The sequence below is a fragment of the Malus sylvestris genome, chromosome 12 (assembly GCF_916048215.2).
Source record: "Malus sylvestris chromosome 12, drMalSylv7.2, whole genome shotgun sequence".
Classification (NCBI taxonomy): domain Eukaryota; kingdom Viridiplantae; phylum Streptophyta; class Magnoliopsida; order Rosales; family Rosaceae; genus Malus; species Malus sylvestris.
In genome coordinates, this window is record NC_062271.1 from 3,826,454 (window position 1) to 3,840,545 (window position 14,092).

At 34.3% G+C, this 14,092-nt stretch overlaps 1 protein-coding gene across 1 annotated transcript; it reads right to left on the reverse strand.

Moving 5' to 3' along the window:
* Positions 1 to 13,030: 13,030 nt before the first annotated feature.
* LOC126594352 (NDR1/HIN1-like protein 26) lies at positions 13,031 to 14,092 on the reverse strand. Its single transcript, XM_050260645.1, has one exon. It carries the CDS (start codon positions 13,945 to 13,947, stop codon positions 13,168 to 13,170), a length of 780 nt encoding a protein of 259 aa, XP_050116602.1. The 5' UTR covers positions 13,948 to 14,092; the 3' UTR covers positions 13,031 to 13,167.

A 14,092-nucleotide genomic window follows, 5' to 3' on the forward strand; every position in this document is an offset into this window, starting at 1 on the left:
CTAGCATATGGAAATTAGAACCAAATTTGGTAATATTACGAAACATCACCTTACCAAGCTATTTGGATGTTTTCCTAGGACATATTTTTTGTTAATAATGTTATTGTCGAGACCAAGTGAAAAATATAAAAAAGAGAATCAAATTTCAAACTATGCATGCACCATCAATTTGTACAAATTAAAGAATTAATAAAAGTTGCATTAACAAACGTTGAATATTTTTAGAAGGTCCTAATTTGTTTTATTTCTTGGAGGGTCACATGGGTGAGAAATTGGTTGTTGGAAGAGTCAAATCCTGTGTTCGCGGTAGGCTTCACCCACTAAGATAGTAGGATTGAATGTTCCAGCTGGATTGGAAGTTTGGAACTCTACCAGAGAGAGAGAGGGCGAAAGGAGATAGTTCTGGATGTGGCGTAGGTTGGGCGGAGGTGCGGGAAATTGCTCCTTGAAGATGACGATCATCAGTTTCTTTATTTTTCATTTTTCAAGTTGTTTAATGGTTTTTCATTTTTATTTGTTCTATCACTTTTAGAAATTCAAATCTTCTTTAATTTTTTTATGGTTGATTTGCGTGGCACCACATAATTAAAAAGGTGGGATTTATTTGTGTGTCACAACAACACACTAACAGAAAAATTAAGGGAAAGGCGATGAGAGAACCAAAATGATTTGCAAAACCTATTTTGAAGTACCAAATTGATGAATTTTCTATTTGGGGAACCATTTTAATTGGGAGGTTCAATTTCAAGAATCAACCATGATAAAAACCAAATAATAAAAGCCACTACAAATTTAGTTTAAATTTTTCTTTGCATAAATTAGATGAATTTAATATAAATATTATAATATGAATAAAATAGATGCAGTACAATGATTGACTAGGGAAATTGATATCCTATAAGATCGGTAATATATAAATCAAAAGAGACGACACCACCATCCATATGAGACTCAAGATCAACCATGGAAGAGATCAGTTGGCACACCTAACAGCGCATGACTTCTCTTTCCTTTTGCTTTTGTTAGACATTTAAAATGACATCCACTTCGTAACAATTGTATTCTTCTCCTAAATTACTTATGAATTATCAACATGAATGAAAATTATCTAACAAACAAACATTGTATGAACCATGCATAGTAATATACGTTGTCCGCCAAATAATCTCCGGATTGACAACCGCATTTTTAAGTCATGAATTTTCTACCAAAGAAATGAGCAGTAATATTGCAGCCTTAGTCAAGGATATTGTGGGAAACCCCAAACTCTAATTATTTGATACAATGGTGTTTGCCTCCGACAGTTCCCTTGTGTCACAGTTTTGATTGTTTTACTTAAATGATACGTCTCTTACGTACTAGGTGGCCAAAGAATCCAAGTACATTTTGTTGCAGAGACTCTGGAGTCTTTGCCAAATTCTGTAGCTGATTCTCAGTTTATCATTACGGAAGAAAATGCATTGGATAAGACTTTTACAGAAAGTGAAGGGAGCAAAAAGAAGGCAAGGATATCCCAAAGGGTGGGGGTGGTTTGTGGCCTAGCTATGGCTACTTCTAGATTCTATACTCAAGGGTATTCTCTTCTGCTCTTTGCACTGACATTCATGCTGATTCTTATCCCCTACTTTGGCAACTACCATGTCCCTACAAGATCTTCCTTGAACCACCAAATCCCAATTGTTCATTAGAATTATTGTTTTGTAAATCATATGTAACCTCCCTTGTAACTGATGTAAAGGTCCAAAGCTAAAACAGTAACTGTGATTGTGGAGAAAATCTTTTTCTATCAATCACTGATTATATATAATTCTGCGTCTGTTTTATAATATTTTCACCCTTGTGACACTAATTGAGAGCAAGTGTGCAACACTTCCAATAAGAAAGCAACAAGTGGCCCATTCATGACGACTTGCACCCAAGGATTGGTTTGTTGTTTTCCTGCGCTTTGCTGTTAAAGGGTGACTGGAAGCAGTGGTTCTGGTTCTCCTTGGTAACCAAGGTTAATGAAAGAGACAAAAATGAAAAGTCGTAGAATAAAGCATTGGGGGAGAGAAAGGGAGAACCCTTGGTTGGTGGGTCATTCTAAATAACGGGAAAGTTCAAAAAAAAAAAAAAAAAAAAAAAAAAAAAAAAAAAAAAAAGAAAAGAAAAGAGAGAGAGAAAAGTGGGGAGGAGAAGACATGGAGGTGAGAGAAAGGGATAGTATTCTTATTACAATTTACAACTATAAAATGACGACTTTAGTTAATTGGGTTGATTAAAAGTGGATTTGAGTGCTTATTGACCCTATTTAATAATAAAATGTGAACTATTAGTGGGCTAGTGAGCCAATTAGTCTTTAGAATCATTTGGATGCATCTACCATTTTATATATATGATGGGAGAAATATCCTTAAAAAAGGTGTAGGAATATGATGGAAAATGAACTTCAAAGCAATTTTTGAGAAGAGAAAAGGGGGATGCAAACCATGTCGGGAAGATCATGAACATTTCTTACTCTAGAGAAAGAAAGATTAAGAAGCGTCATCTATGATGATGAAAAATGTTTTAGAATCCAATTTTTTCATACTCCCTCCCTAACGTTAAATGAAATCCATGATATTATCGATTTCTTTGAATGTGAACGGATTAGTAAAACAATTTAGACATCGTGCGAATATATTTTTGTCTCCAAAAGAATAACGTCTTTATAAAATTTAGAACTAGCCATTTAGGATTAATCTTTGAGATCTATATTTAAAAAAAAAATCAATAAAAGCCTAAAAGATGTAATTTTGCATATAAGCACAAAAAGGAACCATGCTAAAAAAATTGGATTTTTAGGCATGCCCTTTCCTTGAATTGGAGATCAAAATCATAAGTATGGATGCAAGCAACCACCTTAAATTATGTTTCCTAACATCATAAATGAATTATGAAAAAGCGTAAAGATCAAACTGACATGCCAATTTAACCAATATTTTGATGCACTCAAGTTTTGTGGTTTTCCTTTTTCTTTTTGGGTAGTAGTTCCTACTTCCTATTATATATATATGTCCCTTCAAGTCCACGAAACAGGCAGATATTAGGTGCATTTGTTCAAATTTTGTTTGAGTCTTGACTACAGATGTTGCATAATAATACGTAAACGACACCACGTAGAGCCCTTTGAAACGTATTTTCCACATGGCATCACATGCCCAGAAGCTTCTCATCCTTTGAACCCTCTTGTACTATTTCGTCCACAAAGCACAAAAGACATCCTACGTACCCACCTCAAAAGTTTAATTTAATATTCTCCATGTACATATTTTACAAAATTTGATTTCAATCTAAAGTCTAGTTAGTAGTGTTTCGTAATTTCAGTAGTAGTGAGCTTCATCCTCGCACCCGAGGTATGTGCTTGAATTCTGGCCATTTTTATCTCTTTTGTAACTACGAAATGGTATTTGATTTTTTTTTTTACCAAACAGATGAAAGTGCATTTGTTACAACTATGTGATGACACATTCAATTTAAGTTGCACAATATTTGTAACATTTGTAGTAGTTTTGCTAAGTGAAATCATTTTTATTTTGGGTTTTTGGCCAAATAAATCTTGAGAAAATTTTGTTAATTGTACCTCTTTTCATTGAAATCAAACTGTTTTCTTTCCTTTGGAAAAATGAAGGTACAACCAAATGAAACCAAGAAAATAATCAATGTAAACCGATTTCACTATTGATGTATGAAAAACACAAGTACGATTTTTACTTTTTTTATTTTAGGATTTAGTTTTTTCCAAAAGGATAAGACTGTTTACAAAACAATTACATCATTTCTGAAAGGATAAGAATGAACAGCCATAACTGTTCAAAAACGCCATTATATATATGGCTGTGATATTAGAAATGTATATACAATTTCCATCTCTCTCTCTCTCTCTCTTTGATCCTCCACAGAGAAACACATAGTAAATTCGCCAAGAATCCAAGTTCGAGTGCAAGAACTTGAGTTAGATAGTTGTATCCTGCAAGATAGACATCCGTGAACTACTGTACTGGTGTTGGGCAAATTTATGTCTTAGGAGATTGCTATTGCAAGCCTCTATCTTCCATAAACAAGTCAATGACTATTGTTGTGATTTTATGTGCAATTTTATTAATTGTTCATATTTTGGTATATTGTATATAGTGAAGTTATCATTCGAAATAAACTGTGCAATTATTATATAATTCTATAATTGATATTTGATTGGTTCTAACATATGCAAAATGATTCAAGGTTGAGTATGCAATCACGAGCGTTTATATATGTTTTCATATTTTTTAGACTTGTACATTAATAATTATGAATTTTATTTATTTTGAACTCCTTTAAAAATACTATTCATGAGAGTTCGTATGGTTTTAAAAATTCAACGGTGATATACTCATCCTCAAAGTGTAGAGAATGCGATCACAAATGTTTGCCTATTTTTTCACATTTTTCGTACTTGTAAATTAATTATTATAATTTTTTAATGTGTTTGGTATTTTTAAATTACTTAATATTTTTACTTTTAATGTGTTTTATAATTTTTTAATCTCTCTCACTCTTTGCCTATAGTATACTATAAAAATAAATAAATAAAATTTGATTTTTTTTAAGTTTATATAGAATAATAATACAATAATACATATTTGATATACACTTTATACATATACAATATGGCTATTGTATTTTATAGTAAGTTTTTTTTATTAGTTTAAAAAATTAAAAGCATCAAAATAACATTTTCCTTAACGTGTCAAAACGGGTTACCCACATGTCACCCTCGTATGTGTAAACATGTTAAGGACCCGTTATTAACGGGTTCTTATTGTGTGATCCGATAACGACCCGATTAGTTATCGTGTCAACCCGAAACATGTTATTTTCGTGTCATGTACGAAATTGTCAGATCTAGTTTTATGTTTTATGTTTGTACCGCTAGAACAACTTAAATTAGTAAATAATTTTGTCGCCTCGGCGATTGGCGTGTCCTCTATTTGTGATGGCTTTTGTGAGGATATTAGTGTTAGGTCTATCATGTCTATAGTATTTGTGACAAATTTACTTTGAGACTCCTTGGTTCTGTACTAGTGGTGCCATATAAGGGTTTTAAATCATTTGCGGTATGTAAATTCTCTCCGGATCAAGAGATTGATCACTGAAAATTATGTACCTTTCTGAAACCTTTTGTACTTTGTTGTTCTAGGTAATGAAACACTACACATATATCTTATCTTATTACTAGTTTTCACATTTTACTAGTCTCCTGATTGTGTAAACTTTATTTGCTTGATAATATTCCAAGATTCTTACTATATAATTTAGTACATAAATTTTCGTAAGTGAGACTTGTGGAAAAGCATCTTTTAGAAAGTCCTAGGTAATTCCCCAATGAGAAATGGAGAAAATGAGGAAATGATTGTTTTAATAATTGTCAATAAGTGGGCATTAATATTACACTTAGATAGATTACTTTTTATTTGTAAGTGAAAGATTTTTAAATTGACTTTTTTGAATGACAAATTTGATATGAATTTATAACTAGTCCATTCTCGTGTAATATATAAAATAAAAAATTTCATTAAACATAACACAACTCAATTCGAGATCAATCTCATGAAACTTGGATTTTCTTTATGTATGCTTATTTTTTGTTTATTCTCCTTTATTTGTTTTATCCTACAAGTTGCGGTTTGATTTTGTGAATGGGAAACCACGATCCAAAAGTTCCCAACAGATAGTTTCTTAAGCTCAGAATTTTCAGCAGTAGAGGAACATGGTAACTGTAAAAATTGAAAATGGACGAGTACGCGTCTCATCCGTCAAACGTTTCTTAACATGCATGTAAACAAATCATCAGTGCCAAGTCTTTTTTCTTCTGTTTTTTCCAAGAAGATTCCAAGTTATTTCTTCACAGGGACAGTGTGAATTTGTAACCATCCCAGAAAAACAAAGTGAAAGAAATCCCAGAGAACACGATTTACTTTTAACATGCACTAAAAATCAATGTCAATCTCCTTCAATCTCAACCACAACAACCACCAGCGTCTGAATCATGTCCAACTGGGAGATATACAAATATGAATACACTTATCGTACGTGTCAAGGAATCTTATCATGTTTATAATATCATATCAAAAGATTAACTACTATATATATATATATATATATATATATATATATTATAATTCCATTTTCATTTGTATATTCAAATAAGGTTTCATAAAGTTATTTAGGCCAGGGCCAAATAGGTTTGTCCACAATTGCTTCATCCACTGGTGGGCTCCTTACTAAAACAATAGGCGGACCCAAGATGCCTATTAAAATGTTAATAACTATATAGGAGGAAGGGATTAGGCTCTTGCTAGTCCAAGATCAATACAGTTAGATATTCATACACCCATTTTTACTTGTCATACATTCTTTGTTAATTTCTATTCTTTGATCTTCTTCAATTTATTCAATCTGACGACCGAAAATTGAGAGTGTGTGAGAGATAAAAATGGGTATGCAAATAGCACCACCCTATAGTTATTTCTTACCACATGAGAATAGAGACTCATGATTTTATACAATCAGTGATAAAGCAAATTAATTCCTTAATCAATAGGCACACAAACTCTAAGTTATCATGCATTTTTGTATGTAGGCATAGAGATAAATGTATGGATTTTCCATATAAGGCTGGTTTGATGTCTAAGATTGGATTGAATTAGATGACTCTTAAGATTCAAGGTATGTTGAAGTAAGAAATGAATTTGCTTTCTTTTTTTTTTTAGGGAAAAGAAATGATATGGGGTGTTGATATTCTACATTTTGTGAGGATTGGAATGATACCTTTCATTTGTGACTAATTCGTCTTTTACCTTCAACCTGAACAAAATTTCTTTCATTTCTTCCTTCAACATGCTTGAATGTTGAGTCTAGTGAGTTACCCAATTCATTCCAATCCTAAGCACCAAAGAAATCATTAGACAATTGACATGAAAGAAAAACTGTCATTTTATAGTTCATATATTGTATTAAAAAAAAGCGTATGTGGGTTAGACCAATTGGACAACGCTGTGCTCACCCCTTGGAGTCAAGTTCGAAGTCCATCATGCAGATTTAGCTATCGTGGTTTAGAATGTCTTCTTGATAAATAAAAAATAAAAAATAAATAAAAAAAATAAATAAAAGAGAAAAGAGGAAGAAGATGATGTGGCATGACTATTTCGCCTATGTTTTTCTCGATTTACTTAGTAGTAATATGACACGACAAGATGACCAAACACAACAAAGCATGGGGCAGTTAAAGACGTAAGCCATCTGCTGGGTTTTGATTTTGGAAGGTTGATGATGCATTATTATGTGGATAAAGCCTCTAAAATGAAGGTGAAAAATAGCAGAATCCATCAGTAACAAACATGTAATGATCCATCTAATAACACACTTCAAGTTCTAATCACACATTACAAGAAATCGGTCATTGAACTGGTCATTGAGCTTTCAATCTGTCTGATGTATAGCAGCACCCAGCTTTAGAACTGAATATAAAGTTCCTATTGATTTCAATTGTTTTAATTAGCTTGATGCTATTTCTCTCTTTTATTGATGATATTTCTATATTTATTAGTGACATGAAATCGTTTCAAGTAGACTTTCAGTCATAATCGTTATTTGTTTCTATTTGCTTTTTAGTCATAAGTGATGTTGAGACTAATAGAGATTTTGTATAGAGGGTTGTTGTTACTAAAAATTTTAGTCATGAAGATTCGTTGTGACTAAATAATTATTAGCCATTATACTAATTTTTTTAGTCATGAAGAGTAGTTGTAAAAATAGGATATTGTGACAAAAAATTAGGATTTGGTTTCATTTTTAATATATGTTGTGAGTCTGTGACTAACATTTTTATTAAGTCAATGTGTATTTTTGGTGACTAAATCAATTAGTCACGGAGTTTTCAGTCATAATTGAATTACACTACTGTTTTTTAGTGACTAAATGTTCTAGTCACAACATTTTGTACTCAGTAACAACCTTGGTTGTGACTGAATTCTCTATGTGTCAATCCAGGAAAGGTCAAGATCCTACTGTGTTCAACAAAAAATCATCTTCAACCTTAGCTAAACTCATCATCATCATCAATTGTGAAATAACCTCAAAACTAAAGAAATGGAGCACCCGGTCAGATACTGAAACTTATAGCAAAAGTTTAATCAACCAAATCTAAATCATTAATTCACTCAACCAAATCTAAATCATTAACTTATTCAACCACTTATTTATTCATCGTAAATCTAATTTCACCAAACTGACGTCTCATGGCTTGCAAAATATAAGGCTTTATTTCTTCATCATTAACCTGTTTTCACCTACCTAAATGTATCTCACTCTCGCAACCTGCTACATGAATCTCAGCAACACAAGGTTAGGTTTATCGCACACATGGATTTGTACGAGTTGTGGTGAACACAAGTGAGCATGGAAACCTAATCAGTCCACTGGCTATACAGGTCCATTAAAAATGGAGATAATTCCTATACAGTGACGATGAACACATCTACATTGGGTAGGTTTTGCGAAGAACTCGGTAGTGAAATTAATTTTTTTGCTGCATTATTGTCTAGTTCTGAACAAGTAGGAAGATTTTGCTGACATTGTTTAACTTAAAAAACCATGAAATTTGTTAAAAGAAGAATGAGTAGTTGGACGATAAATGCTTTCGAAAACGAGCTCTTCATTTTCAGCATTTTTAAGTTTCTGATCCTTTACACAATGTTTAGATAAGAGAAATAAAGTTAGAATTTGAACAAAAGTCGGAATTTATAAATGAATATGCACCAATTCTCTTGTTTGGATTCACAATAAAAAAAAAAAAAGAATTTTGGTGTGAAAAGAAAAAAAGAATTTGAGACCTTCAATTCTCAAGTTTAAGTGGGAGTTTATAAGAAAGAATGTACATGAAAACTACCACATGTCACCGCCAAATACCCTTCCTTGTCACCACCGCCCACCATCATCATCACCATCACCACCCCCAACAACAACACCTAACATTACCACCTCCACCACCCACCATCTTCATCACCATAACGGCTGCCACCACCACTACTCACCATCATCACTGCTATCAACAACCCCTACCATTATCATCGCGTTGCCACCATCACTATAAGCACATCCTAACTCTCATTTATATACAATATTAATTACTCTAGACACACATTAAATTATATATTTAAGTTTCATTGTTCTATTAGGTTAACCAAACAAGAAAATTCACAAATTCTAGAAAAAAATTCATCATTTTGAAATATTTTAGTAATCTTAAATTTTCTCATCTAAACGCAATGCAGGGTGTATGTGGGTAGACATGGCAATTTCTTACACGACACATAAACAACAAGAAAATAACGAGTTTCAGGTCAACACGATAACTAATCGGGACGTTATCTGGTCACACGATAAGAACCCGTTAATGGTCCCTTAACAGGTTTACACGAGGATGACAGGCAGGTAACCTGTTTCGACATGTTAAGAAAAAAGTTATTTTGATGATTTTAATCCTTTACACTACTAAACTTGTTATAAAATACAATAACTATAGTGGATATATATATATATATATATTGTATATTATATATGTATTATAGTATTATTATTCTATAAAATTTTTAAAAAATGTAAGTTTTATTTACTTATTTTATAGTATACTATAGGCAAAGAGTGAGATTAAAAAAATTATAAAACATATTAAAAATAAAAATATCAAGTAATTTAAAAATACCAAACACATTAAAAAATTATAATAATTAATTTACAAATGCGAAAAAATGTAAAAAAATATGCAGATGCTCGTGATCGCATCCTCTACACTTTGAGGATGGGTACATCGTCGTTTAAACTTTTAAAACCATACAAACCCTTATAAATAATATTTTTAAGGGAGTTCAAAATAAATAAAATTCATAATCATTAATGGACAAGTATGAAAAAATGTGAAAATATTGTATGCATATACTAATTTAGTATTATGTTTTCCATTTTTTTGGGTCAAATTATGTTTTTCATTTTCATTATTTATTGATTTAAAATATATATTTTTTAAAGAGTAATGGGTCGGATCATATTACTGATAATATTAACGGGTCGATTTTAGATTGGATCATATTATCCGTTTTCTTTAACAAGTGTTACACGATATGACCCGTTAAAATATCGCGTATGTCACAAAACGACCTGAACACGGAAAACACGACAAAAATGCCAAATCTATATGTGGATTGGTTTGGTTCAGTTATGGGACAAATGCCAATAGAATCGACCTGGTAGGTATGCTCATTTCCAAAACCAAAATTGAACCACCACCCTGTTAAACTGTCTACGCCCGTCCACCGATCATTTAGTTTGGTGCCGGTCGACTTTCGGCAATAACTGGAGATGTGAACTTCAAGTGATAACAAAAAAGTAGCTTGTAAACTACATTCAGAAAATTAGTCATGAATCGTTTAAGGTCTTTGCGTTCTTTGGTGGACAAACGGTTTGACAGCAAACATGAAAAAATTGGTTCATCTCACCTTTTACATATATCCATTGTTAGTTTGTCATTTTGATAATGAGTTGAAATGCACAAAATATTCATGTACAAAATGTTATGAAATAGTTGTGATTGTTAAATGAACGTGTTTTTTTTACGACAAAAGTGTGTTGAAAAAAGAAAAAGAAAAATAGAGAGTAGTTCAGTGTAGTTTCATCCACAAAAATAGAGTAGTTCAGTATTATTTTAAATCTTAACAGACAATAACCTCCCACGGTCATAATTTATGCCTGATTTAGTTGATTTAATGGGTCGGGTTTAGGTGATTCGATAAAAAATACGATTTGTGGTCAACCCGATCCAAACCCGTTAACAGGCCTAGCAGTAAATATCACAAACAAAATCATTAAAGTCATCAGCAAACCACTTCAGCATCAAGAACAAAAGTAGAGTTCTTGGAGGACTGCATTTAAAATATAAAACCAGTACCAAAATTCACGAAGCATTAAAACCAAGTAACATCAAAGACATGGCCAGATGACATATTTCCCTTACCTAATGATCAATCTCTTATCATTCCCTGTGTCCAGAACACTGATCTTTTGGAAATCAAAACTACCACTATTACAAAAGCAGCCATCAGATAAAGTTCTTATGGTGAAGGTGCGAAAGCTAATAACTTAAATAACTTTAAGTTATTAGCCAAGCCATCAAATGAAGGTCTTCTAAAAAGTAGGAAACATAATAAATTAAAAGAAACTAGGAAGCATAATACAAATCAGCCTCGTTTTTGGACTTTCAGGGCTCCAAACAGGCCCAAAACAACTTGAATTAAAGCTTGAGATGTCCCAAATATAATTGCAAAAAGCCTCGAACCCAAAAGACATCATCTTGAACACCAAAAAGCTAGGAAATAAGTAAATAATAAATACGATGTCTAAACACAAACCTATAAATGCTTTGGATGAGTCAAATTAATTGCAACTACATTTTTCACCCAGCCACTCCTCTGAATTGTTAATCCTATCAACAGTAGTGTTTATAGTACAGTTTGACCATTAGAAGCACACATTTACACCACGAGCATATATACAGTGTCTAGTAGAGAGTGAGAATGAATACCAATAAACTCGTATACAAAAGAATTCTACAACTATGAAGTGACTAAAGAGTTTGAAACGGAAAATAAACCCTAGCATCGACATTCCCTTCCCTAAGAAGAACCTTGTAGGACAACCTTCCCTCCCCTAGGAAGAACCTTGTATTGTTCCCGATAACATGGACTACAACTTTGTAACCAACACAACAGCTTGAACCACAACCCTAACATTGCAACCAGCATTTCAAGCACTATTAAAACAAGACATCCTAACATAGAAGCCTGGTAACCACTAGTCCAATAACATTTGAACAAATTCAAGCCACAGGGATGCCTTTAGAAGAAAGACATGACTTTTCTAAAACTAATGCTTGGAGATAACTATGGTTGGCGTGAACTGCGTGCAATGGTATTTTAGTGTCATTCAAGGAAATCCACTGTCAACAATTCAGTAATGAAATTATGCATCCCTACAAACAGAGTCAGTGTAAAGAAAAACTTCACCGAGCAACATTCAATATACTTGATAGCCTGAAGTTTTAATTACAGTAGGTCAATGACAAGGCTTGTAAAACTCATGCTGCCTTTACTACACTTTTGTCTAGCCCCAAAAACACCAAAGAAACACATTGCCCTTTACTGTAAAGGCTCGTCGTACCCAGTGCACAAGGCTCCCGCTTTACGCAGGGTCTGGGAGAGGTGAATGTCGGCTAGCCTTACCCCCATTTATGGAGAGGCTGCTCCCAACCTTTACTGTAAAGGCTAAGTTGCACAAATCATCCGTGTGGTGAAAAACATATAGCTCTCAATACTATTGTGGTTAATTACCAATCTCAATCCAAATCGAACTTTCAATCCAAATTCCCTCCCATTTGGACTGACATGTGCATCACTGCTAGGAGTAAAAGGGCTGTTTTAAGCCTGACTTAGGAGTCAAATAGGCTTCAACGGTTTAAAAGGACTCGTTAACATTGCACATGACCCCCGTAATCCGTATTGGCAAAATTGGGTTGAAGGATTGAGAATGCTAACTGGTTTTCACCACATCAACCACATTGGCATATGACACACCAGAAGCATGGTTTTTGCAATGGAGAGTAATTTCTCTACTCCCCTTTTGACCTCATACACCGCAAGTCCCGGAGCTAGAAAGGATAGTACAGAGACCTATTCTGTAAGAAATATGGGTAATTGAAAAATTGATCAGAAATCCAATCGCAATTGTTGTACTGATCAAAATGATATATTGAACACATAGCGATCAAACACACAAAACATAGTAATCAAATACCGACGACATACTGAAAAACTAATTATTTCAGCAATTGAGATTGAAAAACGGCCCAAGAAATCTAATTAATAATAAAAATGATGCTATGATTAACATAAAAGAACAAAAAAAGAAAAAAGAAAAAAAAGATTCACAAGACAATTGTATTTCATAGCCCAAAATCATAAACAAGGAGTAATTTATAAAGTTCACCAATTTTTAGGTTAACAACGAAAGAAAAATAAAATATGAAAAACGTATTTGTATATCATTGTACCCACAGCCTCACAAATCAACTTGGCACGGACTTGCCTGACCCGTCAAAGTCCCGGTCCCATTATTCCGGGCAAACCCGGTGAATTCGACCCCATCGCAGAAGACCCGCAATAACCGACGTCTCGTTTGAAACACCCCTGACTTAAACCGGACCAACGCCGCCACCCCCACTCCGAACCTCACCGACCCCCGATCCTTCCCGTCGGCGATTTCCCTCACCACCTCGTCGTCGACGTACCCCCTCACCGTCGCGAGATTGATATTGACGCGCGTCTGGTTCCTCTTGGCTAAGACGAAGGGAGGCAGCGCCGCCGCGGTGAGCAGAACTTCATCCTTGTATATAAGCGAGGCCTCGAGTCTGTCGTAGAAGATGGTGAGCTTGTGGTTGGGGTTGGCGGCGAGGAGGGTGAAGTCCCAAGTAGCGGTGAGCTCGGAGCCTGTCGCGTTGAGCGGGGAGACGGTGGCCGATTCGACCTGGAACTTGGGGAGTTGAGGGCGGAGGGCGAGCCAGGAGATGAAGAAGATGATGGACATGATAGTGAAGACCGCGACGGCGGTGATCATGATGCGGCAGAGGATGGTGGGTTTGCGCCTGAAGGGCCCATTGGGCTGGGGATTGTAGTAGAGAGGTGCCGGGCCCGTGGGCTGGTAAGTATTGGGATTGAGGTGCGGCGGTGCAGCCACATAGGGATAGGCTGTGGCGGCCGGGTATCCGGCGGCGTATTGCCCGGGCGGAGTTGGATAACCGGTGACAGTCTTGTCTTGCGATGCGGATGAAGTAGCAGCCATTTCAAATGGGAGATTTTTTTTCTTCGATTTTTCGGAGTTTTTGGTTTCCAAGAGAAATAAAAAAAAAAAGAATAAAAAAGAATAATTCGATAGTTTCTAGGGTTAATATATTTTCCGAGGAGTTTCGGATTCTGAGAAAACAAAG

Excerpts from the sequence above, each read along its gene's own strand:
- LOC126594352 (XM_050260645.1), bottom strand. The coding sequence starts at position 13,947 with ATGGCTGCTACTTCATCCGCATCGCAAGACAAGACTGTCACCGGTTAT.